The sequence below is a fragment of the Schistocerca serialis genome, chromosome 4, assembly GCF_023864345.2.
Source record: "Schistocerca serialis cubense isolate TAMUIC-IGC-003099 chromosome 4, iqSchSeri2.2, whole genome shotgun sequence".
Taxonomy (NCBI): Eukaryota; Metazoa; Arthropoda; class Insecta; order Orthoptera; family Acrididae; genus Schistocerca; species Schistocerca serialis.
This window is the reverse complement of record NC_064641.1, coordinates 172,060,477-172,086,981: the sequence shown is the minus strand read 5'-3', so window position 1 is coordinate 172,086,981 and position 26,505 is coordinate 172,060,477. Positions and strand designations below refer to the sequence as shown.

The following is a 26,505-nucleotide window of genomic DNA, read 5'->3' as shown; positions in this document are numbered from 1 at the left end:
ATACGGTAAAACGTACCTTTTTTACATTATGTCCTAAGGTGATAAGGCCATAACGGCATCGTCAAAACATACAAATATAATCAGCACAGCATCGTCACATAGATCTAAAATAAGGTGTACAATAGGCCACATCGTCCACACAGTCATTATTGCAACTGGCTACTGAAGTACGGTAGCTACCAGAAACCTGTTTACCTACATCCTCCCCAAATGTCGCTACTGTGGGCTTAGATGTAGTCATCATTAAGGCAAAAACATAATCTGATAAAAACACATTAGGTAAAATACATGTAGCAGACTTTTAAATATTGACAACTGTCATAGAAACCAATTGTGATACATTAAAAGACGAATACAGTTAGCCATATAAAATTATTAAAAGGAAATATATGAAGAGAATAGGTCGGAACCTTTTATGGTGAATTTACAGTCAACTCTTAATATACGTAATACTACGTCGCAGTTGGTGAAAAATCTGAAGAATTAATTTAAAACAGAACGAGAAGTCACCAATTCACATATGCAGCATTTAACAACTGTGGTGAAACTGGGACAGCCGGCTTGTGTGACCGTGCGGTTCTAGGCGCTTCAGTCTGGAACCGCGTGACCACTACGGTCGCAAGTTCGAATCCTGCCTCGGGCATGAATGTGTGTGATGTCCTTAGGTTAGTTAAGTTTGATTAGGTCTAAGTTCTAGGGGACTTATGACCACAGATGTTAAGTCCCATAGTGCTCAGAGCCGTTTGAACCATTTTGAAACCGGGACTGTAGTGTAATTTTGCAAATGTTCTGCCTACAATGAACATTTCGTAAGGTCCAGCACGAGACAAGTAAAAATATCTTGTGCTTATGTCTAAACCATTGCAGTATGGCAGTAAATGGCAGTCCAGCTGTACTCTAGGGTCAGCACGCGAAGCTCGCGTAGGGAGTTAGTTCAGGTGTCTCTGAACTCTGTCATGCAACTATGTACTGGGTGATTCCGTGATGATGTTACAAAGTTTCAGTGATGATGGAGGAAAGTAAATGTATCGATTTGAGGTAAGGGATCCCAGTCGGATAACGACGGAGTCGAGAGTTATAAGCGAAGTTCGTTCTGATACCTCTGTCAATGGAATAAATGTACTGTTACTGTCGTTGCTAAGGTTGTAGGATAGGCAACGTTTGGGGCCAAAACATGCAAAAAAAATCTAGCAAACGCGGGCTCTAAAATCCATGCCTCAAGAACTATGGGCACTCGTTTATCTTCGCTACTGTGAAACACACCTCTTCTGCTGAACGTGTGCCCACAGCTCTTAAAGTATGCATTTTGGAGCCTGTATTTATTGCACATTTTTGTCTCATTTTGATCCATACTACCTCCTTCAAAAATATGGAAATCAGAAAGCTTGCAGTATAAGAAATGTGTTTGGCAGTACGGAAGATGAACGAGTGTTCGTAGCTTTGAAGGTATGCAATTTGGTGCCTATGTTTACTAGACACTTTTTTCTTGTTTTGGTTCATATTACCACATGCAAAAGTTACCTTCCCTGCAATCTTAACAATAACAGTACCGATGTACGCTGCTCGTGGTCTTGCGGTAGCGTCCCGGGTTCGATTCCCGGCGGGGGTCAGGGATTTTCTCTGCCTCGAGATGACTGGGTGTTGTGTGTCTTTGATCATCATTTCATCCTCATTCACTCGCAAGTCGAAGTAGTGGCGTTAAAGAAGTTGTGGAGCGGCGGCCGAACCGCCCCGCGAGAGGTCTCCCAGCCACTAATGCCATACGCTCATTATTTTACAGTACCGATATATGTATTCCACTGTCAGAGATATCAGAACGATTTCCGTTTATAACTTGCAACTCGGTCGTTTTTGGACAAGGGTCCTTTCCCTCAAATTGATACATTTACCTTCCTCCACCATCCCTGAAACTCTGTAGCATCATCACGGAATCACAATGTATATTCCATCATGGGTTTTGTTGTTGACAATATTGACTCACACAGAAGAAAATACATCTGTTCAGTGATCGCTTACCGGAGAACGATGTGCACCTGTATAACAATTTCCTAAGCACGGGAAAATTAAGATGTGCAGTATTCAGCAGGTTTCGTTTTTAATAGGTTTCCAGCAGGACCGAAAAAAACTGAGTTGTAAACTCAGAAGTGTTCAAACGTAATTCGAAGTATTTCCAGGCGGGATACTACTATGTCTACATTGTACAGAAGTTTGTCTTAGTCGTTCAAAATTTTTTTCTGAAACGTGCTGTTTATTCATACATTGCCTCAATTTTTGTGTTTTTTTATTTCTTTGCTTTATTTTGTTTGCAGTTTTTTTTTAATCAGTGGTCTGAAAACTTGTTCCATGAACAAGCAATTTTGCCTCGCATGGTTCCACGGAACCTCATAAATAAATGAAATATACGTTTTTTTGAGTACTTTTTATTTATAATTTACTGGTCTTTGGAATTATCCATTTAGCCAGAGAAGTGAGTACCTACAGTTTTGGTAAACAATATCACATATACAGCATACACATTAGAAATTACATTAATTCCAGGTAAACTCCATGGTACAGTCTGTAAATTCACGAGGGATTTTCTCTGCCTCGTGATGACTGGGTGTTGTGTGATGTCCTTAGGTTTAAGTAGTTCTAAGTTCTAGGGGACTGATGACCATGGATGTTAAGTCCCATAGTGCTCAGAGCCATTTGAACCATTTTTTGTACATTCACGCACACAACACAGTCCATACATCACAACTTCTTACGCTCGAACCTTTGAGTCCGACTTATAACTGACTTACAGAAACTGGGCAACACTGACATAGTCCATTGAGGTCAGCTGTCGAAACAGGTCCGTCACAGATGTAAGTCGAGGAATTCCTGCTCTGATGAAGGCCTTAAGAAACTTGCGGCGTTGTCTGTCATAGCTTGAACATCGTAGGCTGAGGTTTACAATTTCAGTTGGGTGATCTTCGCAGTATGGAGATGTCCGAACTTTCATCCTGTAAAGATTTGAAGGGTAACAACTGTGGCGCAGCCGGATGCGCGTTGTAGTACTGCTATGAGGTCTAGATAGCTTGATTTGGGAGAATCTGGTTTCTCGCGGAATATTCGGCTATACTGCGGCATAACGTGTTCCTTTTGACTGTTGTGAGATCTCTCACGTATGTGACCTTCCTTGATGAATCATTTCCTTCACGCTAGCAACAAAATCTATATGTGGAAGGCAGTTGTAGTAAAGTTGAGTAATTTGCAATTATATTCGAACTTTAAATGTATAGGTGAGAACATTTTAAGCTTACAGTAGGTGTCTGATTGACCCGACACGTAAACCAATAATGTGCCTGAAACGTGGGACTTACGGAAAGCAGGAAAAGGTGTGAACGGGGCCTAATCAGTTACCGTTGGTTGCACAGTAAACACATACACTTTATTTAAGGAAATATTTTTTTTAAAACAATCATTTGAAAAAATTGACTGTAACACAAACTGAAGGCCTTATTAAGAAGAATTCAAATTATATGTCGGCTGAAGGCCACAAGCAATAGGAATAATTTAAACAAAATTTTGTTTTTAAATACTTTACACAATCAGACCAAATAAAAAAAAGGAGTGATCTACAGACGGTGCTCCAAGTGTCGACCTGAGAAAAGTCACTACAGCTGCATAAGCGGTGAGACAGGCAGCTCTCTTAACAGGATGGCAACTCAAACTAGGGACAGCTGAAACGCCGACCAGCACCCTCGGAAAATCCACTTAAGATGCGATAACCAATACCACGATAGAATAACAGTTAACATCGTCAAATGACAAGCATTTAATTACACAAGTTGGCTCCATCAAATCCTAGTACGTAGACAGGGTCAAGACCAAACTGTCTAATCAAAATCTGACTAGATGCACATGGAACCGCAAAAGACAATTCCACAAACAACTCAAACAATGCTAAAACAGTCACTGTACAGCAACAAGACGAATTGCACTTAGACATGAACGCTAAGAACACAGAAACGGTCGAAAGACCAGATACACGTCGTCCACTGAGACGAACGACCATCAATCGTTGCCAATCAAGTTAGGCAAGAGAAACGTCGGGGTATAAAACCGCCAAATGACAGCTTGATGGCATGAGGTGCCGGCCGGAGTGGCCGAGCGGTTCTAGGCGCGTACAGTCTAGAACCGCGCGACCGCTACAGTCGTAGGTTTGAAACCTGCCTCGGGCATGGGTGGGTGTGATGTCCTTAGGTTAGTTAGGTCTAAGTTCTAGGGGACTGATGACCTCAGAAGTTAAGTCCCATAGAGCTCAGAGACATTTGAACCATTTTTTTTTTTTTTTTTATGGCATGAGGTCACTTCGACGGACGGACACACATGCAAGTGAAAGTTGCACTACTCGAATATAACGTTCCATTCAACTTAAGCTCGCTGAATCCGGTTCTTGGCGTGGTCGTACACTCTCACGACCACATCCTTCTGTCTGGCAGCGCATGTACGTTGCCAGCGGTTGGGCAAGTATTGGCTGTGTTGACCCAACACCGACTCAAAGGAAGGCCTCGGCGTTTGTTCGTGACGTCACGTCAGCTAGGCACGAAGAACGCCAGGTCTGTTGCAGGCGTACTCATAATGGTGGAGTCTCCCTCCCTGACACAGGAAAATGTGAAACTATTGGCGGTAGTTGACCAACACACATTGTTCTGAGAGATTTCTGCAATCAATTAATTGTGCAATTCATTACTTGTTAACACATAGTGTACTCCTGAACTTAAATTTCCACCTGTTTTAAGGATTGACATACAAAAACAACTTCATGGTCCAGCAGCAACAGAATTCGTGCTTCTTTACCTTATTTGTAAATCTGAGGAAGTTACGTTTGTACTGGGTTGCTTTTACAAGAAACTGTGAACATATTGGTGCTCTTCTTTAGGTATCTTGATTGACTGTGGGGTGAGGAGCACTGAATGTTAATGAAATATCTTGCGATTGTACACGTTGGTGGAGGGGGAGGGGGTGGGGGACAGAAGAAGAGACAAAAGAGAGATACTTGTTTTATCAAATAAAATTTTTTTATCTTATAAAGTTTCTCCTTTCAGTTGAAAGAGGGGAATATTTATCTTTTCTAATGTGTATGTTTAAAAAAGTTTAAGCTCAGGAGTATTTACGATGTATAAAGCTATTTTGTTTCCTGTTTAGAATTCCTTTCGTTGAAAACGACTGTCATCTAATGACTGGCAACAGTTGGACATTTACACGTGTAGATTAGTTCACATTTCCAGTGACGATGTCAAACGAAAATAAATAAATAAAAGAAACGAGTTTATTGTAAGGGGGTTGGGGTAAGTTTCGATAACAAAATGGATCAAGTGAATATAGTTACTTGAATGTAAAATTTCCGAAGCTTGCAATGGGGAAAGCGTCTTCTCATATTGATCTACGTTTGTTTCGACAGGATTCAGTAGTACAGAACTATGATCTTCATTTGTAGCTTTACGATAATAAGAAGATCTTTCATCTAAATAAAACTGCAGAATCCAAAACAATACCAAACATTTTGTCCAAAAATAAGAAATTTATAGTGATAAGCACGCCCAGGCGTTTCTGCCTGCAACAGACCTGGCGTTCGCCGTGCCTAGCTGACGTGACGTCACGAACAAGCGCCGAAGCCTTCCTTTGAGTCGGTGTTGGTTGACCTCACTGCTGCTCCGCCTCCCCCCCTCCCCCCCCCCCCCACCACACACACACTCTGACACATGACGACCCGGAAATACTAGAGGTCGCTCCAAAGATAGTACGACAGTACTCGCTGCTGCCACTCACGGACAGACAAAGCGAGCAAACGTAGTGGCGCCAGTGAACGGACTAAGGAAACGAGAGGTCACAATCCGAATACACGACGCCAACCTGTCAACGGCACAAACACGAGCCGGAGCACGGCTCGGTGCCCCCGTAAGAGCTCTAGCCGCACATGTGTATCTGGCACGAGGAGCTAGGTCGTTTCTAGAAGTAAAAACACCTTACGGCGAGAACTGTGAGTTGCGGGTAAAGTCGCCGTGTCTTGCGAATTGAGACGCTGGAGGAACCCGTTTAATTAAAACATCTCGTTACCGAGCTTCTCATTTCAGGGAACAGGTGAATAGCGAGTTTGTGGCAACAGAGAGCTAGCAGGGACGACGAATAAGACGAAAGAGCTCATGCATAAACGAGGTATCGGAGGGAGAGGAGGTGAGGGGTGAGGAATACTGAAGGAAGGGCGGACGACGGCGCCCCGGGCGAGCGTCATTTGCGCTCCGGCAGCTGGCAGGTTAACGCGGCTCGCATTGTCCCCTCTTCATTATCCCCTCCTCCTCCTCCTCCTGCAGCTCCCACGGAGCAATTTGTTTTCAATCCGTCTTCTCTACTCTCCTCTCCTCCTCTGCGGCCCGCCTTTTGTCAGCGGCCTTTCTCTGCGGAGACGGCCCACCACCCTGCTGTGTACGACTCACCTGTCCCAGCACCGGTACGTGGCACTCCTCAGAGAGACTGCAGCGCCGGTCAAGTTGCAGCGCTGAGGGCTGTCACCGCACCAGCTCCTGTCAACTGGAGACAGACGTTTTCCCGCCGGATACAAACGCTTCTTTGTGACTGTCGCGCCGAAAGGAAGAATACACAAGAAGATATGCGCATTCATCGCTACAACAACCGTGCATACAGCTTTGGTAAGAGCAGTTCTATGGGGGCTACCGTGGCCAGCGACATTTTTAAATAACTAATTTATTCAGTCTGTCAGATTAGGACTCTCTTACATCATACCAGGAGATTCCGCGGACAAATCTGTCTGCATTACATTTTAATTAAATAAAAATAATTGTATTGTATTGTATGTTAACCGGGGACCTAGAAACGACGGAGAGGCTCCGTCCCCGCCGCAGCCGCAGCCGCAGTGGTCCACAACCCCACGACGACCACCGCAGTCCACTTCACCCCTCCGCCGCCCCACACCGAACCCAGGGTCATAGTGCGGTTCGGCCCCCTGTGGACCCCCAAGGGAACGTCTCACACCAGACGAGAGTAACCGCTATGTTTGCGTGGTAAAGTAATGGTGGTGCACGCGTACGTGGAGAACTTGTTTGCGCAGCAATCGCCGACATAGTGTAACTGAGGCGGAATATGGGGAATCAGCCCGCATTCGCCGAGGCAGAAGGAAAACCGCCTAAAAACTATCCACAGACTGGCCGGTTCACCGGACCTCGACACAAATCCGCCTGGCGGATTCGTGCCGGGGACCAGGCGCTCCTTCCCGCCCGGAAGGCCAACCGCACGGCCAACCGGGCGGGCAAATAAAAATAATAATGATAACATATAAACTACAATAATAATGAAACGTTCCTTTCGTCTGCGCCTTGGAGCTTCCGCAGCGTCCCGCGAAATCACACTGGCGCTCAGTGGGACAACTCGCTTGAAAACCTGGACAAAATGCTAACAAAATAGGTGCGCATTCCGACATTGGTCCAGCGAAACCTCGTGTAGATTGGACTGGTGCGTCCTTGTCTAATACGGCAGTATCATTTCAGTCTCAAGTCGACGTGACGCGTGTTGTGACAGTTGACGGTAAACAGTAAATCGGACAAGACACATTGTTTGTATGGCCTGTTTAATATATGACAGCAATGCTGCCTGATTTTCAGGATACAATAAGATGGTTAGCACTCTAGAACGTATCTTTGATATTTTTAACCCATGTAATGACGTTAAGCTACTACTGATATTATCTGAAATTGTTGGCTAAAAAATTTCCTCTGCGTGGCTCCACTTTTGTAAATGGCTCTCCTACTACCTTAATAGTACAGTTAACGAGTTCAAATGTGTTTGCGTGCACACATCTGCACGTTTTTGAAGGGCGGTCATTTTTGTGCCGTGCTGCAGTACAACACGGTAAAACTCGGTCCCTCATTACTGCATTTATCTTATAAACTATCATCTGCACAAAAAAATGTCAATTTCGTTCTCTGTAGAATTCTTGAGGACCTATTCGGAATTGTGATCATTATTTTTTCGCAAATTGGCAAATAATCCTTTTTACAAAAATAAATTTTTCACTAGTAATATCGTTTTTTTGCGAAATGCTGCAGAAATATTCCAATTTTGTACAGAAAACTCTAGAATTAAAACACATCAATGGACACAATATCCTGAAATAATGCCCAATGCCGACACTACTCTATGTAGTTTTTATGCACGTATGCCATAACCGAAGCTGCTCCGTTCCCGATTGGTCGGCTGTCTGAAGATGCGTAGGAAGATTGGAATAAGGATATCCAGGGTAGTCAAGAAGATTTTACACACAAGTATTCCCGAGAGAAAGTGACGCCTTCCATCGGCATCTGGCATCTTCGGATTCATTCAACTCTAGAGTCCAGAAAATGACTATTGAAGAAAAAAGATTCCACCTAAGGTAAAAGATCTGATTTTCGAAGCAAATCCCAGTGGACAACCGACAACCCGACAGCGACCCTTAGAAAAGCAATAATGACTGTGACTATGATTTCGATTGAAAAATATAAAATATCGAATAAAACATTTCAGTATGCCAGTTTCGACTTCTAATTCGTTATTATCGATCTCACAATACTTTATAACCCAAGTTTTACTGGAACACGCTAAATTTACAATTTTTGATCCGCCATATTGAATCCACCTTTTTGAATCTTGTCATTCCAACGTCGAATTACTAATCAGCAACGGAAAGAATGTAAAAAGAACACCGTTTCGTAAGATTGTAAATGAATTTTTCTACTATGTCCAGCACGCACACTACGGGTCATAACGACTTCCAGCGGCCGTCTCTGCGGGAAGCGAGTTATCATTTCAGACGAGTTCAATAATTATTAGGTGCGCGTTTAAATATAAGCAAGCTCTCGATAGCACATGACAAAGCTAAGACCTTTAGTTGGTACTTTTTTAATGAGATATTAATTTTCCGCGTGGGCTGGAAGGAGCCAAGCGTTAGCGATATATGTCGGCGGGCAAGGCAACTAACGTGACGTCACAAGTTCGTTGCAAGACTCGCATATCTCTTGTTCCCCGTGGCTTCCCACGTCAGCGAACTGCTGCGACCAAGGGAAAATATCAAACACTCGCCAGCGGTTGACCTGTCGTACGTGAGCACACGGTGATGCGGACGCGGTCAATTGGTTTGATATTTTGGACGCGGTTTGCCGTTTGTGTTTCAACTTACAAAGTCTGAAGTTTTTATGTTTTGTGGGACAAGAGAGGCCCGCATCTCGTGGTCGTGCGGTAGCGTTCTCGCTTCCCACGCCCGGGTTACCGGGTTCGATTCCCGGCGGGGTCAGGGATTTTCTCTGCCTCGTGATGGCTGGGTGTTGTGTGCTGTCCTTAGGTTAGTTAGGTTTAAGTAGTTCTAAGTTCTAGGAGACTGATGACCATAGATGTTAAGTCCCATAGTGCTCAGAGCCATTGAAAATGGGACAAGAGAAATAAAAATTATAGTAGTTGTTTAATATCAAGTCAGAATAATTGACACTTTAAGTATATATTTATTAAGCAGCTTATTTTACATTCGTTGCATAGGATTCTGTTCAAAACAAAATTTAAAGTTTTCCCTGACTTGTGTGGCTGATTGCGATGAAGTATTATATCTATCTGTAAATTGTCTTGTGCAGCTTTTGGAACATTCCCGCACACCCTGGAAAATTGCGATTTCAACCTCATTTATTGATGAGATCCAAATGTTTCAAATGGCTCTGAGCACTATGGGACTTAACATCTGAGGTCATCAGTCCCCTAGAACTTAGAACTACTTAAACCTAACTAACCTAAGGACATCACACACATTCATGCCCGAGGCAGGATTCGAACCTGCGACCGGAGCAGTCGCTCGGTTCCTGACTGAAGCGCCCAGAACCGCTCGGCCACACAGGCCGGTATTGATGAGATTACGGATGATGTTGTGTAGTAACGTTATGATGATGATGGGGTCCCATACTCCTTGACAGAGCATAGGTGACGATGCGGGAGACCCGGACCGCCGTACTAGGTCCTAGCGAAGGTGGTTTGCCATTGCCTTCCTCCGACCGTAATGAGGGTGAATAATGATGATAAGGACGACACAACAACACCCAGTCATCTCGAGGCAGGTGAAAATCCCTGACCCCGCCGGGAATCGAAGCCGGGACCCCGTGCTCGGGAAGCGAGAACGCTACCGTGAGACCACTAGCTGTGGACAATAACGTTATAGCTTTCTCAATATATACTGCCTTCTCTACACTGGTTTGATGCTGTATTTTTATTCAAAATTGTGATCTTAGATGTTATAGAAACAAAAAAAAAAAAAATTTTTTTTCTTGCCACGTCTTTAGCGATGTTGCACAGGTCACTACTCAACAAAGGAAATAAGAGTTATCAACAGGAGATCTCAAACTGATTCTACATTTCTAAATTTCCAGGCGTTTGAGACCGTTCTGCACAACAAACTTCTAATCAAATTGCTAGTGTATGGAGTAAAGTTTCAGTTTTGTGATTGTACTCGTGACTTCTTATCAGTACGTAATAATCAACAGAAAGTCATCGGGTGACACTGAAGTGTTAACTGGCGTTCCCTAAGAAATTGTTATAGCCCCTCTGCTGTCGGTGATTTACATAAATGATTTGGGAGGTAATCTGTAGAGTCATACAAGATTGTTTGTAGATGATGCTATGGTTTACAATCTGGTAAAGCCATCAGAAGATAAACAAATTGCAAAACGATTTAGGTAAGACACCTGCATGGCTCGAAAAGTATCTGTTGACTCTAATTAAAGAAAAGTGTGAAGTCATCCACACTAGTACGAAAAGGAATCCATGACATTTCGGTTACACAATAAATCACACGAGCCGGCCGGGATGGCCGAGCTGTTCTAGGCGCTACAGTCTGGAACCGCGCGACCGCTACGGTCACAGCTTCGAATCCCTCCTCGGGAATGGATGTGTATGATGTCCTTAGGTTAGTTAGGTTTAAGTAGTTCTGAGTTCTAGGGGACTGATGACCTCAGAAGTTAAGTCCCATAGTGCTCAGAGCCATTTGAACCATTTGAAATCACACGAATCTAAAGGTTGCCACTTCAGCTAAATACCTAGAACATATTGCCGGCATACTGTCAGTGTAGCAGTGACGAATACAATACTGAAAAAGTTTGTTTTAGTCTATAGTCGCAGTTTATTTATTCTGCCTAGCGACTGAATGTTTCGGTACACAGTACCATGCTCAAGCCATACCCTGCCACGCAGTTGTCACGATCGCTTCGCAAACAGGTGACTCAAATACAAGTATTTGCCACACCTTCGCGGAAAGCGAACGTAACGACTGCGCGCCAGGGGATGGTCTGAGTGACCATGGTACTGTGTGACCGCCCGGCTAGCCACGCGGCCTATCGCGCTGCCTCCCGAGCAGGAAAGCGTGCGGGTCACCGGCACGAATCAGCCCGGCGGAATAGTGTGAAGGTCCGGTGTGCCGGCCAGCCTGTGGATGGTTTTTCAAGCGGTTTTCCATCTACCTCGGCGAATGCAAGCTGTTTCCCCTTATTCCGCCTCAGTTACACTATGTCGGCAGTTGCTGCACAAACACTGCCTTCACGTACGCGTACACCACAATTCCTCTCTCACGCAAACATTTGGGGTTACACTCGTCTGGTATGAGACGTTTCCGGGGGTGGTCTACTGGGGGCCGAACAGCACTATGACCCTGGGTTCGGTGTGGGGCGGTGGTGGGGTGGGTGGACTGCTGTGGCCTGTTGTGGGGTTGTGAACCACTGAGGGCTACGGCGGGACGAATCCTCTCCGTCGTTTCTAACTCCCCGGTTTAATACACGATACACAATACCCAATGGCACTGTGTTGGGGTTGTTTCGGGGAGGAGACCAAAGAGCGAGATCATTGCTCGCATCGGGTTAGGGAAGGACGGGGAAGGAAGTCGACCGTGCCCTTTCGAACGAACCATCCCGGCATTTCCCTGGAGCGATTTAGGGAAATCACGGAAAACCTAAATCAGGATGGCCGGACGCGGGATTGAACCGTCGTCCTCCTGAATGCGAGTCCAGTGTGCTAACCACGGCGGCACCTCCCACGGTCAATGGCACTGTGTACCGAAACCTGTAGCCACAAGGCAAAATAAATAAACTTAAATTTATCAATGTTATATGAAAGTTATTTGAGGGCTGCGTCTGAATTGTAAGGTTTTAAGATAATAATATATACTGCAACAGTCACTTGTTTGTTACTCGCAGGGCGCAAGTCAGCAGCATGCTGCAATCATCAGATACATTTACAGTTTTTTTTTACTTTGTAATTAATATGAAGTTTTATTAGGTTCAATGGCTGTGTGTGACTGTGAGGTTATGTGTCGAAAAAGACGCCTGTTCGGGAAGATAAATATGTTATAGTATTTACATTGTGTGATAAGCATGTACTTAGTTCATTTACTGACGTTATTGTCGGTAATTTCGTCGTCTAACACGCAGAGCACAGTAACAAGTACATCACAACTTAATACTTCCACAATCATTTGCTTACATCAATCCGAAGAGTCTTAAATGCTAAGATAAACTATTGCTAAAACAGTAGCACACAGTCAAAAATATTTATTTATTTATTTATTTACACGTCAGGTTCTTAGAACCAAATTGAGGAGCAAATCTCCAAGGTCATGGAACGTGTCAGTACGCTTACATAGGCAAAGAGAAGACTGCGTTTATTGGAGGAACGCTTACAGATCTACTGCCTACCGTTGTCAGTCTTCTGCTAGGATACTGTTGCGCAGGATGAGATCCTTATCAGATATAATTGAGGGAGGACATCGAAAAAGTCAAAGAATGGCAGCTCGTTTTGTATTCTGTCGAAGTAGGGGAGAGAGTGTCGCGAATATTATAAACGAGTTGGGGTGGCAATCATTAGAACAAAGGCGTTTTTCGTTACGGCGAGATCTTTTCACGAAATTTCGGGCACCAGGTTTCTCCTCTGAATGCAAAATATTGTCGCCAACCGGTATAGGAAGAAATGATCATCATAATAAAATAAGAGGAATTAGAATAGTATGGAATGATTTTAGTGTACATTTTCCCGTGCGCTGTTGGAGAATGGAAAGGTACAGAAATAGCTTAAAGGTGGTTCGAAGAATCCTCGGACAGGAACTTAAGTATGAATTACAGAACTGTCATGTAGATATAGATTAGGGTTTGACGTCCCGTCGACATCGAGGTTATCGGTGGCGGAGCACAAGTTCATATTGTTTCAAGAATGGGGAAGGAAACCGGCCGCATTGTTTCAGAAGAACCATCCCTGCATTTGTCTGGAGCGATTTAGGAAAATCACGGAACATTTACATAATGATGTAGGTGGATTCGAATCGTCGTCCTCCCGAATGCGAGTCCAGTGTGCTTAAAACTGCGCCTTCTCGTTCTGTTTTTGCTATCGAGTAGGCGCTCGCTTGAGCAATTGTGCCTCTGCTACCTCCTAATTTTCATCTGTCTTAAAATAAATGAAAGAAGTGAGAGGCACACGTTATTTGTCTTTTTCTAGAGCTGGTGAAGCTGAGAGGTTGCCGAGAGCGGCGTGCTTACGTTTTTGTAACAGGTTTTGTAATGAAAACGATAAGTCTCAAAATACTCTACCACGGACCGCATTAATCTCTCATCTATTTAATTTTATATATCCAAAAGATTTCTTCCGCAAGGCTATTTGAGAAACCCAGACGTGAAACTAGATACCCTCCTTCCATGCAGCATTTTCAAGTTGGTACTTAAATGCCCATGAACCAACGGAAAATAGAAGTTTATGTGTGTTGTTAACACTCTGCATTATGAAACAAAAGAAAGGACTCCCTTTTTATAACGATACTGTACAAACCAGTCAGTGAATGGTAGTACCCTGCAATATGGAATCAGATGCTGTGCGTTGGTGAAGACAGTACGCCAGTACAATTAATTAATTTTATCCCACCGACAAGTTTCGTAGTTTATATTCCTTCAGTCGATTACCTACGCTTCTCCTGGTAATATCCATACAGGTTTGGCCACATGGAAGAAAAATCTTATTTCCACAAGCAGGAGACAAAATATCGCGTTCTAGAACCTGGACGCTCTGTGTCATTTTTCACTTGGCCGACCAACGGATTTAATGCCAGTTTTCACGCTTTCCCGGAGCACCAACAGTCTGTAAGCGTCTTCGGTCTGCAGAGTTAAGGCTGATAAATATACACTGGATTCCGCCTGAACGTCTTTCTGAAGACCTCAAATACTCTGGGAACACTGGTACAAAGTACACTGGTCTAATTTCCAATTTTACGCAGGATGATTCTGCCGTTCGCCTGGACGGGCTGCACTGCTGCGTCAGTGAATTTGACCGCTACCCACCGAGGCGCTTTGCGGAAATCGTTGCAACACCATGCGTAAAATACGAACGTTTAATTCGAAGTTATACCAGCTTACCTTGCAACACCGATTCCGGCACATGTGACGACGGTACTATACTTCCAGGGGAAACAATATTTACGTAACATTTAACATTTTGAACGATCTGCAAATCTTAGAAGGTTGCCCAGAATTTTAACGGTGAGATCTTAAGGTCAGCTATTTTGTTAAAAAAAAAAAAGAGAGAGAGAAATAATTGCGTAGCCAAACCTTACTCTTTTACCCTGTTCAAGACATCATTCCTAATTAACGTCTATTTCTAGCAGTAAAATTACGTATATAGTGCATGTAAGCTGAGTACTTTAAGTATTCTGTCGTGGCCGTCTCCTAAAGTTCTCATTGAACCTCTCTTCTGTCACATTGATGATAATTATTGTTCCATAAACATGTTGTTCTGCAGTTCCAGTTGTTTTGATATTAATACGATTTATAAAGTAAATTTTAAGTTTAATAGTGTCATGAGCGATCTACTGCAATCTAGAATACGGGTTCTTCAAATTCCGTCACGTAAAAATCATGCTACAGCACATTTTAAATGTATGCCTGCAAGTTGCTGCAAGGAGTAATGCTCCATCTTCGACAGAAAATCACCCATTGCAAACGATATTAAACCACCGTGCGCACATCACATATTCTGTATTGTTTTTCAAGGAAGGGAGATGTAGATGTAGATGAATTCGTTTCGATCTCAGTGTGTTCATCGTTCCTTATGACGCATTTCGGCCATAGATACAGCCATTGTCGTCGTCATCGGCCTTGTTGTTGTTGTTGCTGTGATGATGTGATCTAAACATCTAAATACAGGAAAGGGAAACATGCAAGGAGCAATTCATTTTAACTGATACACAAAGTGGTCAGCATAGAACATTTCATCACGATTAATACTTTTGAAAATATCATATGAAACACAGAAACAATGTCATGTCAACAACTGAACTGTACATTACAGCAATCAAATGTCAGACTGAGTCTCATGATGGCTCACTGAGGTACTGATAACAAATAACCACTACGTGACACTACAGTCAAATGCTGATTGACAAACCAGCTGAAAATTAAACATAATAGCCTTAGTAATACGATAAAACGACATTAGAACGTGTTAAGTAATTTAAAAGACTCGAACAGTCATTCTTCCTATACATAATACAAACAACAAGTATGATTACGTAATGATACATCACCATGGTTGCCTTCGCTCACTTTTGAACTTTTCATCGTCTGATTGTATCTGTTAATTTTTTTTTTTTTTTATTTTTGTATTTTACGTTTCACATTTGTGCAAAGAGGGCCGTACTGAATCAGTGCAATGTATTCACACTTGGTATTTACGTAGTGTCGAGCCTGGTGGTCCAGTGATAAAGCGCGTGTCTGGAAACCGAGGGTTTGAGGAATCGAATCCTGGTCCGACCACGAAAACCGCCAGTCTGCGTTCAATCTAACCGTCATCTCTCAACAATGTGAGAAATGGACACGTGGTTCGGATTCCGCTTTAAACTGTAGATCCCAATTTGCTGGTGGATATGTGGATAGATTAGGACATACAAGTCGCTTATTATTATTATTATTATTATTATTATTATTATTATGTGTATGGATAGGACTGTGGAGTCATTTAAATCATTAAATGTATTTTTATGTCGTTTCATCTTATGAGTGAAGCTTTTAAGTTTAATATTCAACTGGTACGTCAATCCGCATTTGCCTGCCTCCTCAGTCAGTTGTCACGACGCTTGGGCTGGAAGTTGATCCAGTGTAACATAAATCCAGTGTGATAAGGAGTATCTGTTTTTCAGATTTTATTTTGGTATTTATTAATCGCGTTGCCAAGTTCTACGCTACAAAGTTTGTGTTTAGGCTCACAATAAGTTGACGCGTATTTCTTTCCTTTTGATCTGTTTTGATCTGTTGGTAAGGTCGAAACATGTCAAAACATGTTAAATTCTGAACTTCCTCTACTTCCTGACGATGAAATGTGTATTCTGAAATCGAATACTTTTGTTGTATGAATAATCAACATCAATAAAATACAGCCGAGGAAGTCTGTCTTTCAGGCAATAAAATACAACGGAATTTCATACTTTTGGGAAAACATCATCAGTGATGGACAGAGTAAAATACCTCTTCAGCTCAGAATATGTCCTATCATTCTATAAGAGATGAATGTCAGTGAGGTTGGATGGTAGTTTTGTGGACCACTTTTTGTAGATCAAGCGTTATAAACCACAGAATCTGTCTTCTATTTATGTATCACCTATCTACAAATCTTCTGCTTTCTGGCTGTAGATACAGAAATTAAAGTACCCTGCCCCAGTTTCTATCTGTATTCCCAGGCTAATCTCAGGAACTACTATAGGGATTTTGATACGGCTTTCATTATTACTAGACTGATTCACGAGGAAGGTTTGTTTGTATAATTTATAAATATTTTGTGCAAATTTGCTGAACTACGATACATTAAAATCCCCTGCCGCAGTGAAACGACGCCCTTGCCACCTAGTAGCGTATGGCAGAACTTCTTGGGTTCATCCATATACATTATAGGCGTAAGACTGATTGCAACACCTGGCCGTGCGAGCTACTACCGGAATACTGGCGCGAGCTTTCGCAGCAGTTCTGAGACCGACCACATAATGTGCAAGCGTCAAATTTAAAAGCAGAATGTTAACTGAATGCAATGATAGCTATCCTCGAAACTATTGCCACTTTATAAGTAACTGAATGTGCTCGGTTTCGTTGTTGAAAACCACCTGCCAGTTGTTCTCTCCGTGTGTTCAGATATCGACGTACGTGTCTCAGAGAAGTATGCGCAAATGTCTTTGTAACTATAGACATATTAGGTGCCCGAATTTGTAACAAATAAGCTTAGTCTGAACCGTGTGCCAAAGCAGCAACTGCGTCTGCAGAGTCAAGTAAGGTTGAGGGAAATGAGATAGGAATTCTTCATTGCTTTTGGACGTAAAATAATTGAAAAATATGTACCAGAAAATACAAAAGAATAAGATTATAAAAAAGTGGTTATAAATACATACATAACAACAAATAAATGAGATAAGATTTACAACAGCTGGAAAGCTACATTTTGCGGCTGAAGATAGCTTGCGTTCAAAGTCTTAACAGTTATTGTGATACATGGTCCAGCTAAATGATATATAAATATAAAATTAACGTAACAAACGACAAATATGAAAGCGTATTTATTTAAAAAGTGATAAAAGTCGTTTGCTATAGCAAATGTTGACGATGTGTAAAAACGAGGCAATATACAATGAAATGACAATCAGTTTAAAATCTAGCTTCATACACCTAAGGTCGACATACATAAAAAAGTGCTACTACCGGCAAAAAATGTGAGATGGTGCATCGACCAAAAGATGTATAGCAGGCTAAAACATCGATCGCATCTGTCAGTCCATATTTTAGGCTGTCCTTCGTTTTGTTTTTTCCTTCACTAGACAATGAAATACCTCCATCTATAAGACAGATGGGGCAACGGCCTTGCCACAGTGGATACACCGGTTCCCGTCAGATCACCGAAGTTAAACGCTGTCGGGCGTGGCCGGCACTTGGATGGGTGACCATCCGGGCCGCCATGCGCTGTTGCCACGGTTCGAGGTGCACACAGCCTCGTGATGCCAATTGAGAAGCTACTCGACCGAATCGTAGTGGCTCCGTCCAAAGAAAACCATCATAACGACCGGGAGAGCGGTGTGCTGACCACACGCCCTTCCTATCCGCACCCTCATCTGAGGATGACACGGTGGGCCACTTCTGGCATGAAGACGGAGTGCTTTATAAGGCAGATGACCAATCACAATCAGCACACAGTGAATGGTGAAAGATGGTCACAAATTAATTTATTGACGTGTTTCGATACGTCATCATCAGACATAGCTGTCCTAAAAAAAAGGAAACACTGTATAATAAAGAAGCATAAAAAATGCATGCATCGTTTTCTATATTCTGTTCCTTCACTATACAATGAACAGCTGTGTTTGATGACGATGTATTGAATCACGTAATTAATTAGTTTGCGACCAAGACCATTCACCATTTATTACGGGCCAAAATACACTCCAAGACAAGGAAAAAAAAAGAATACCACACGCAACAAAGGACTTTTGCGAATGGGACAGAAATCGGTAGATGTGACGTACATGTAGAGACAAACAAATGATAAAAGTTTCAGGAAATTTGGACGATTTATTCAAGAGAAAGAACTTCAGAAATGGAGCAAGTCAATGACGCTCTGATCCACCTCTGGCCCTTATGCAAGCAATTATTCGGCTTTGCACTGAATGATAGTGTTATTGGATATCCTTCTGAGGTATATCCAACCAACTGACGCGTTACATTGTCGAAATCGCGGAGCTGGTTGGAACGTCCAGCCCGTAATGCTCTAAACGTTCTCAATTGGGGAAAGATCCGGTGACTTTGCTAGCCAAGGTAGCTTTTGGTAAGCACGAAGACAAGCAGTAGAAACTATCGCCGTGTGCAGGCGGGCATTGCCTTCTACATCTACATCTACATCTACATCCATACTCCGCAGGGTACCATGAGTACCTCTATCGGTTCTCCCTTCTATTCCAGTCTCGTGTTGTTCGTGGAAAGAAAGATTGTCGGTATGCCTCTGTGTGGTCTCTAATCTCTCTGATTTTATCCTCATGGTCTCTTCGCGAGATCTACGTAGGAGGGAGCAATAAACTGCTTGACTCCTCGGTGAAGGTATGTTCTCGAAACTTCAACAAAATCCCATACCGAGCTACTGAGCGTCTCTCTTGCAGAGTCTTCCACTGGAGCTTATCTATGATCTCCGTAACGCTTTCGCGATTACTAAATGATCCTGTAACGAAGCGCGTTGCTCTCCGTCGGATCTTCTCTATCTCTTCTATCAACCCTATCTGGTACGGTCCCACACCAGTGAGCAGTATTCAAGCAGTGGGCGAACAAGTGTACTGTAACCTACTTCCTTTGTATTCGGACTGCATTTCTTTAGGATCCTTCCAATGAATCTCAGTCTGGCATGTGCTTTACCAACGATTAATATTATATGGTCATTCCATTTTAAATCACTCCTAATTCCTACTCCCAGATAATTTATGGAATTAACTACTTCCAGTTGCTGACCTGCTATATTGCAGCTAAATGATAAAGGATCTTTCTTTCTATGTATTCGCACCACATTACACTTGTCTACATTGAGATTCAGTTGCCATTCCCTGCACCATGCGTCAATTCGTTGCAGATCCTCCTGCATTTCAGTACAATTTTCCGTTGTTACAACCTCTCGATATACTACGGCATCGTCCGCAAAAACCCTCAATGAACTTCCGATGTTATCCACAAGGTCATTTATATATATTGTGAATAGCAACGGTCCTACGACACTCCCCTGCGGCACACGTGAAACCACTCTTACTTCGGAAGACTTCTCTCCCTTGAGAATGACATGCTGCGTTCTGTTGTCTAGGAACTCTTCAATCCAATCACACAATTGGTCTGATAGTCCGTATGCTCTTACACTGTCCATTAAACAACCGTGGGGAACTGTATCAAACGCCTTGCGGAAGTCAGGAAACACGGCATCTACCTGGGAACCCTTGTCTATGGCCCTCTGAGTCTCGTGGACGAATAGCACGAACTGGATTTCACACGATCGTCTTTTTCGAAACCCATGCTGATTCGTACAGAGAAGATTTCTAGTCTCCAGAAAAGTCATTATACTCGAACATAACACGTGTTCCAAAATTCTACAATTGACCGACGTTAGAGATATAGGTCTATAGTTCTGCACATCTGTTCGACGTCCCTTCTTGAAAACGGGGATGACCTGTACCCTTTTCCAATCTTTTGGAACGCAGCGCTCTTCTAGAGACCTACAGTACACCGCTGCAAGAAGGGGGGGGGGGGGGAGGGGAGAGGCAAGTTCCTTCGCGTACTCTGTGTAAAATGTAACTGGTATCCCATCAGGTCCAGCGGCCTTTCCTCTTTTGAGGAAAATGGCAAGCGCAGAATGCATTGCCAAGAAGGACAAAAAGATAATGGGGCGTAGAATATCGTCGACATACCGTTGTATTGTAAGGATGCTGCGGATGACAATCAGAGAGCAAGAGGAGAAGAGATGGTGGCCTAAGTTTCTGACCACCAGTCTTCACTATGAAATACAATGACACCCCAGTCCATTACTCTCGGTTGTTGGGTCGTATGGCGGCTGACAGTCAGCTCTCCGGGGCGTCTCCAGACACGTCTTCGATCTGGAATCTCATTTACTGGAGCAGAATTGTCTGTAGTAGTGAGTCTCGTTAAATGAGCCCTGATGATCAGAGTAGATGTGTCTGGAGGCGCCCCAGACAGCGGTGGATACCTTCCTGACTGTCTCCAGTTCCACGGCCCGAAAACCAATAGTGAAGGTCTGGGGTGCCGTTCCATTTCGTAGCAGAACCTCTTTGGTTGTCATCTGTGGCACCCTTACAGCACAGCGGTACGTCGGCGATATTGTACGCTTCATTTTGTTGCTCTTCATGGCAAGCTATTCTGGGTTTATATTTCAGCGAGATAATGCCTGCTCACACGCGGCGCAAGTTTCTACTGCTTGTCTTCATCCTTGCCGAATCTACGTTGGCCAGCAACGTCGCCGGATTTTTCCCCCGCAGAGAACGTTTGGAGTATTATGAACAGGGCCCTCCATGCAGTTCGAAATTTTGCAGATCTAACGCCCATTGTACATAATTTGTCACGATATCTCTCAAGATGACTTACAACAATTCCATCAATCAATGTCAGGCTGAACAACTGCTTCGATAAGGGCCACTAGTGGATCCAAACGTTACTGACTTGCTCAGTTCGTGAAGTTCTTTCTGTCGAATTAATATGAACCTCTGTGGCCGAGTTCGTTACCACAAGCCGGTGCGGTGGCTTTCGACCCGCAGGTAAGCCGGTTCGAATCCGGGTGGGGGAGAAAATTTTCATTGTCGATGTTTGGCCGGCAAGGGGAGAAGAGATGGTGGCGTAAAGCTTCTGATCAGCAGTCTTGGCGTCAATGTTCTAGATTCAGTTCCAAACCCCACCGCACTGTCTCAGGAAGTGAGGGGATGTGCAACTGTTGATGGGACGTTAGGTTCGGTGGCTCACTTGGAGCTCTTCGAGAGGAGGAAGCTATGTGCCGGGACAAGGTTTCACTCTCTCCTTCTCTCACCGTCTTCAAAAGATCATGACACTGCACTACGCACACTCACCCATTACAGTCACCTACACATAACAGGTACACTAAAGCACGCAGTTCTAACTCTTTGCATGCGGGCGCGAAGAATAGGGAAAACCTTTCCAATTAGGAAGCTGAACCTGCCCTTCGGTATCTCCCAGCCATTCATGCCACACGGCTTTACTTTAACTTTCTTAAACAAATCATTCAATTTTTCTGAAATTTTAATCACTTGTTTGTCTGTACATGTACGTCACATCTACAGATTGTATCTCCCAGCCATTCATGCCACACGGATTTACTTTAACTTTCTTAAACAAATCATTCAATTTTTCTGAAATTTTAATCACTTGTTTGTCTGTACATGTACGTCACATCTACAGATTTCCTACTCAATTGGATAATTGCTTCGTGTTGCATACTTTTTCCCTCTTACACTGAAGAGAAGAAACTGGAGCACCTGCCTAATATCGTGTAGCGCCTCCGCGAGCACGCAGAAGTGCCGCAACAAGACGTGGCATAGACTCGACTACTGTCTGAAGTATTGCTGGAGGGAATTGATACCATGAATCCTGCAGCGCTGTCCGTAAATTCGTAAAAGGGCTCTGAGCACTATGGGACTTAACTTCTGAGGTCATCAGTCCCCTAGAATTTAGAACTACTTAAACCTAACTAACCTAAGGACATCAAACACATCCATGCCCGAGGCAGGATTCGAGCCTGCGACCGTAGCGGTCGCTCGGTTCCAGACTGTAGCACCTAGAACCACTCGGCCACCCCGGCCGGCAAAATGTGTGTGAAATCTTATGGCACTCAACTGCTAAGGTCATCAGTCCCTAAGCTGACACACTACTTAACCTAAATTATCCTAAGGACAAACACACACACCCATGCCCGTGGGAGGACTCGAACCTCCGCCAGGATCAGCCGCACAGACCATGACTGCTGCGCCTTAGACCGTTCGGCTAATCCCGCGCGCCGTAAGAGTATGAAGGGCTGAACATCTCTTTTGAACAGCACGTTGCAAGGGATCCCAGATATGCCAAAGAATATTCATGTCTGGAGAGTTTGGTGGCCAGCGGAAATGTTTAAACTCAGAAAGAATAGTGTTCTTGGAGCTACTCTGTAGTTACTCTGGACGTGTGGAGTATTGCATTGTCCTGCTGGAATTGCCCAAGTCCGTCGGAATGCACAATGGACATGAATGGATGCAGGTGATCAGATAGTAGTGTGCTATCAGAGTCGTATCTAGACACATCAGGGGTCCCAGATCGCTCCAACTGCACATGCCCCACACCATTACAGAACCTCCAACAGCTTGAACAGTCCCCTGCTGACATACAGGGTCCATGGGTTCATGAGGTTTTTTCCATACCCGTACACGTCCATCCGCTCGATACAATTTGAGATGAGATTCGTCCGACCAGGCAGCATGTTTCCAGGCATCAACAGTCTAATGTCTATGTTGACGGACCCAGGCGAAGCGTTAAGCTTTGTATCATGCAGTCATCAATGGTACACGAGAGGGGCCTACACTTCCGAAAGCCCATATCGATAATGGTTCGTTGACTGGTTCGCACGGTGACACTTGTTGATGCTCACCATTGAAATCTGCAGCAATTTGCAGAAGGGTTGCACTTCTGTCTCAGTGAACGATTCTCTTCGGTCGTCGTTGCTCCCGTTCTTGCACGATCTTTTTCCGGCCGCAGCGACGTCGGATATTTTATGGTTTACCGGGTTCCTGATATTCAATGCACACCCGTGAAATGGTCGTATGGGAAAATCGCTACTTCATCACTGCCTCGGAGATGGTGTGTCCCATGTCTCGTGCACCGACTGTAACACCACGTTCAAACTCGAATCTTGATAACCTGCCATCGTAGCAGTAGTAACCGATCTAACAACTCCTCCAGACACTTGTTGTCTTACATAGGCGTTGCCGACAGCAGCGTCATATTCTGCCTGTTTACACATCTCTGTATTTGAATACGCATGTCTATACCAGTTTCTTTGACGCTTTAGTGTAGAATATATTTTTTTATGTCGGTAAGCCAGTCATAAACCTGGTATATCTTTGTGCTGCTTTCATAGTAGATAGCACTTGCAAATGAAGTGTAAGGCTGAAATTAGCCAACTGTGGGTTTTCAATAAAGCAAATACTTGTAACAGCCGAGGTAGAATCTGAAGATTGTGGTTGGTTACATATAATTGAGACCGACGAGCTTCCTTTTGAATATCCCTCTATTTGGCAGTGACAGTGAGTTTGATTTGCCTCGTAGCGTGTTTGCAGGCCCTTTACAGAGAGTGGTCGCTCCCGCTTTGCAGACGCGGACGCAGTGCCGGGAGGCGGCTCTCGGGCCAAGGGCAAGTCTGGCGCCTGCTCGGAGCGCGACGCCGTCAACAACCCGGCAGCCGCCATGCGGCTGCGGCTCGAGAACGAGCGTCTCAAGTGCGAGGTGGCCGAGCTGCGCATGCTGGTCGCCTCCAGGGACCTGACGGCCGCGGGTGCGGGCGCGGGGGCGGGGGCGGCCAGCAGCGCGGCGGCTGCAGGGGCGGCGACCGGCGCCGAGGGGGCGGCGGGGGCGGCCGCGCCAGCTGGCGGCGGCACCGGAGCCGAGGAGTCACTGCGCGTCCAGGCGCTCGACATGGAGCTGCGGCACGCTCGCGAGGCGCTCGCAGGTACTGTTAAAATCTTCCGTGTTGTTATGCAGCGTCGCATTTCTTCAAACGGTCGACGTTTCCACCCCTCTTCTGGGATCTTCTTCAGGCTCTTGTGTGACTCTAGACTGAGTGCTGTCAGAGACCAGTGTCTCCTTTTAAAGAGTAATTTTTTCGCGCTTGTGCTAGAGAAGTGGGATTACTGGGTAAAAAAATTATTAAAAAAAAAAGAAATTGCGGCTACAGTTGGTAGGCCATCGTCATTGGATAGTAAAAGAAGTATTAATTATTTGCTTCAAGTTTCTGCTATCAGTCACTTTTTATTTTATGCTTAATCTAACATAATGCAACACGTTTCAAACATGTTCTGTTCATCTTCCGGCGTTTATACATACATACATACATAGAGAAATGTTACTTAAAAATAGTCTTAAACTAGATTAATCTAGAACACTTTGTCCATTGTTTTTTACTGTAGCTACTGGTGTGGCATTTGGGGGGAAGGAGGGGGGCAGTGTATTGCTAGAAATCAAAATCAGTGATGTCTTCTGCTGGTTTTCTTCTTTGTTGTTGACTATGTATATCACAGCCTGTATCGGATGCAGATAGATTTGCATCAGTTATGTGTTACTAAAATAGTGTGAAAGGCTTTTATATGACAGTTGATCACTTACAGTTACATCATCTTGCTGCTTCACTTGCATCACTGGTGTAATGGCGGAGCTGTTGATTGACGTTACACTATTGCACATTATATTTTGTCACTGATTGTCACTGCACAAATTGCTTCGATGTTATACACTCAACACAAGATGGCGGACTGTAGCATGTGAGTCTGTATCGATTATCGAGGTTTCGTATAGATATTCTTGGTTCTAGCCAATTATTTACATTGACATTTCTTGAATCTATTGAGTTAGAACTGGCTTACGACTGTTGAAGAATTTTGCGTTTTTGAATACGGTTATTTCATTAAGAATGTTATCTCCACGGTTTGTGTTATGTATGAAAATTTCCATTTCTTCCATGATATGCATTCTTTTACTTTTTCCTATTTTGTGTAAAATTTCTAGGTTGTCTTCGATTTTCAAAGGGTGGCCTGTGCCTTTAATGTGAGTTGCTACTGCTGATTTGTTACATTTATCAAGCCTGTAGCAGTCTAAATGTTCTTTAAATCGGGTTCTGAAGTTTCTGCTGTTTGTACGATATAATATTTATTACATTGGCTGCAGGTAATTTTGTAAATGCAAGGTGCATCAAGCCTTGTATCTGGTGGTTTAATATTGTGAATAAGCTTCCTACTTAGGTTGTCGTTGGTGCTGAATCTACTTTTTACTTCTGTGTTTTTGAATAGTCTTGCTAATTTGTCAGACACTATTCCAAGATATGGCATTTTTACATATTTTACTGCTGGGGCACTGTCAGTTGTGAGTGTAGTTTGATGTTGTTTGTTCAGTTTATTTTTTGTCTGGTGTGACATGTTATTAATTAGAGAATGGTCATATCCATTGTTTATTGCAGTATATGTTATGGTTTCTGTTTCTGGTTGGAGTTCTGTATGTTGAAGTGGAAATTTGTGTGCTCTGTACAGCATTGATCTATAAGCAGCTTTTTTGTGGGAGGAGGGATGTGTTGAGGACTTTGGTATACTGGTGTCAGTGCCAGTAGGTTTTCTGTAAACATTGAAAGTTACCTTTTGGTTCTGTATTGATATTTTTATGTCAAGAAAAGGTATGGTGTTGTCTTCTTCCTGTTCAAGGGTGAATTGAATATTTTTATGTAGGCTATTGAATTTGTTAAAAAGGTTTGTCACTTCATCCTCTGTGCCATCAAATAGAATGAGGGTGTCATTGTAACTAACCACGTTACTACGGGTTATTCCCTATTATTGGGAATGGAAATACTTATTGCTTATGAAATCAACGTGAGAAGAATAGGGTCGCCACCGACTCAAACCATACAACTAATCAAAGATTTGGTCGAGTCGGAAAATAAATTAATTTGATCACAGACCAAAAACTCACAAAAATGCATACGTTGTGAGGTCGCTCACAGCGGATACGATGTAATTAATAGTATTGCCCGTGCGCTGCTCACGACAATCAAACATTTAAAATAAAATAGAAAATGCATGAACACTGCATAAGATCAGCTCCCAGCAACACGCCTGAAAATATGACTTAATCTAAAGCATTTGTTATAAAATACAAGAGGAGACTAATCACTGGA

The 26,505-nt window shown here is 43.5% G+C and overlaps 1 protein-coding gene and 1 pseudogene across 1 annotated transcript in view; both read left to right on the top strand.

Annotated features, from left to right (window-relative positions):
- LOC126474337 (kazrin) overlaps positions 1 to 26,505 on the top strand; it is an 857,979-nt gene that overhangs the window by 595,381 nt on the left and 236,093 nt on the right. The window contains exons 5-6 of the mRNA XM_050101804.1: positions 23,944 to 24,143; positions 24,237 to 24,297. Of these exons, the coding sequence (XP_049957761.1) occupies positions 23,944 to 24,143; positions 24,237 to 24,297 (261 nt within the window). The remainder of the gene's footprint in view (positions 1 to 23,943; positions 24,144 to 24,236; positions 24,298 to 26,505) is intronic.
- Positions 17,906 to 18,023, top strand: LOC126475888 (5S ribosomal RNA; annotated as a pseudogene).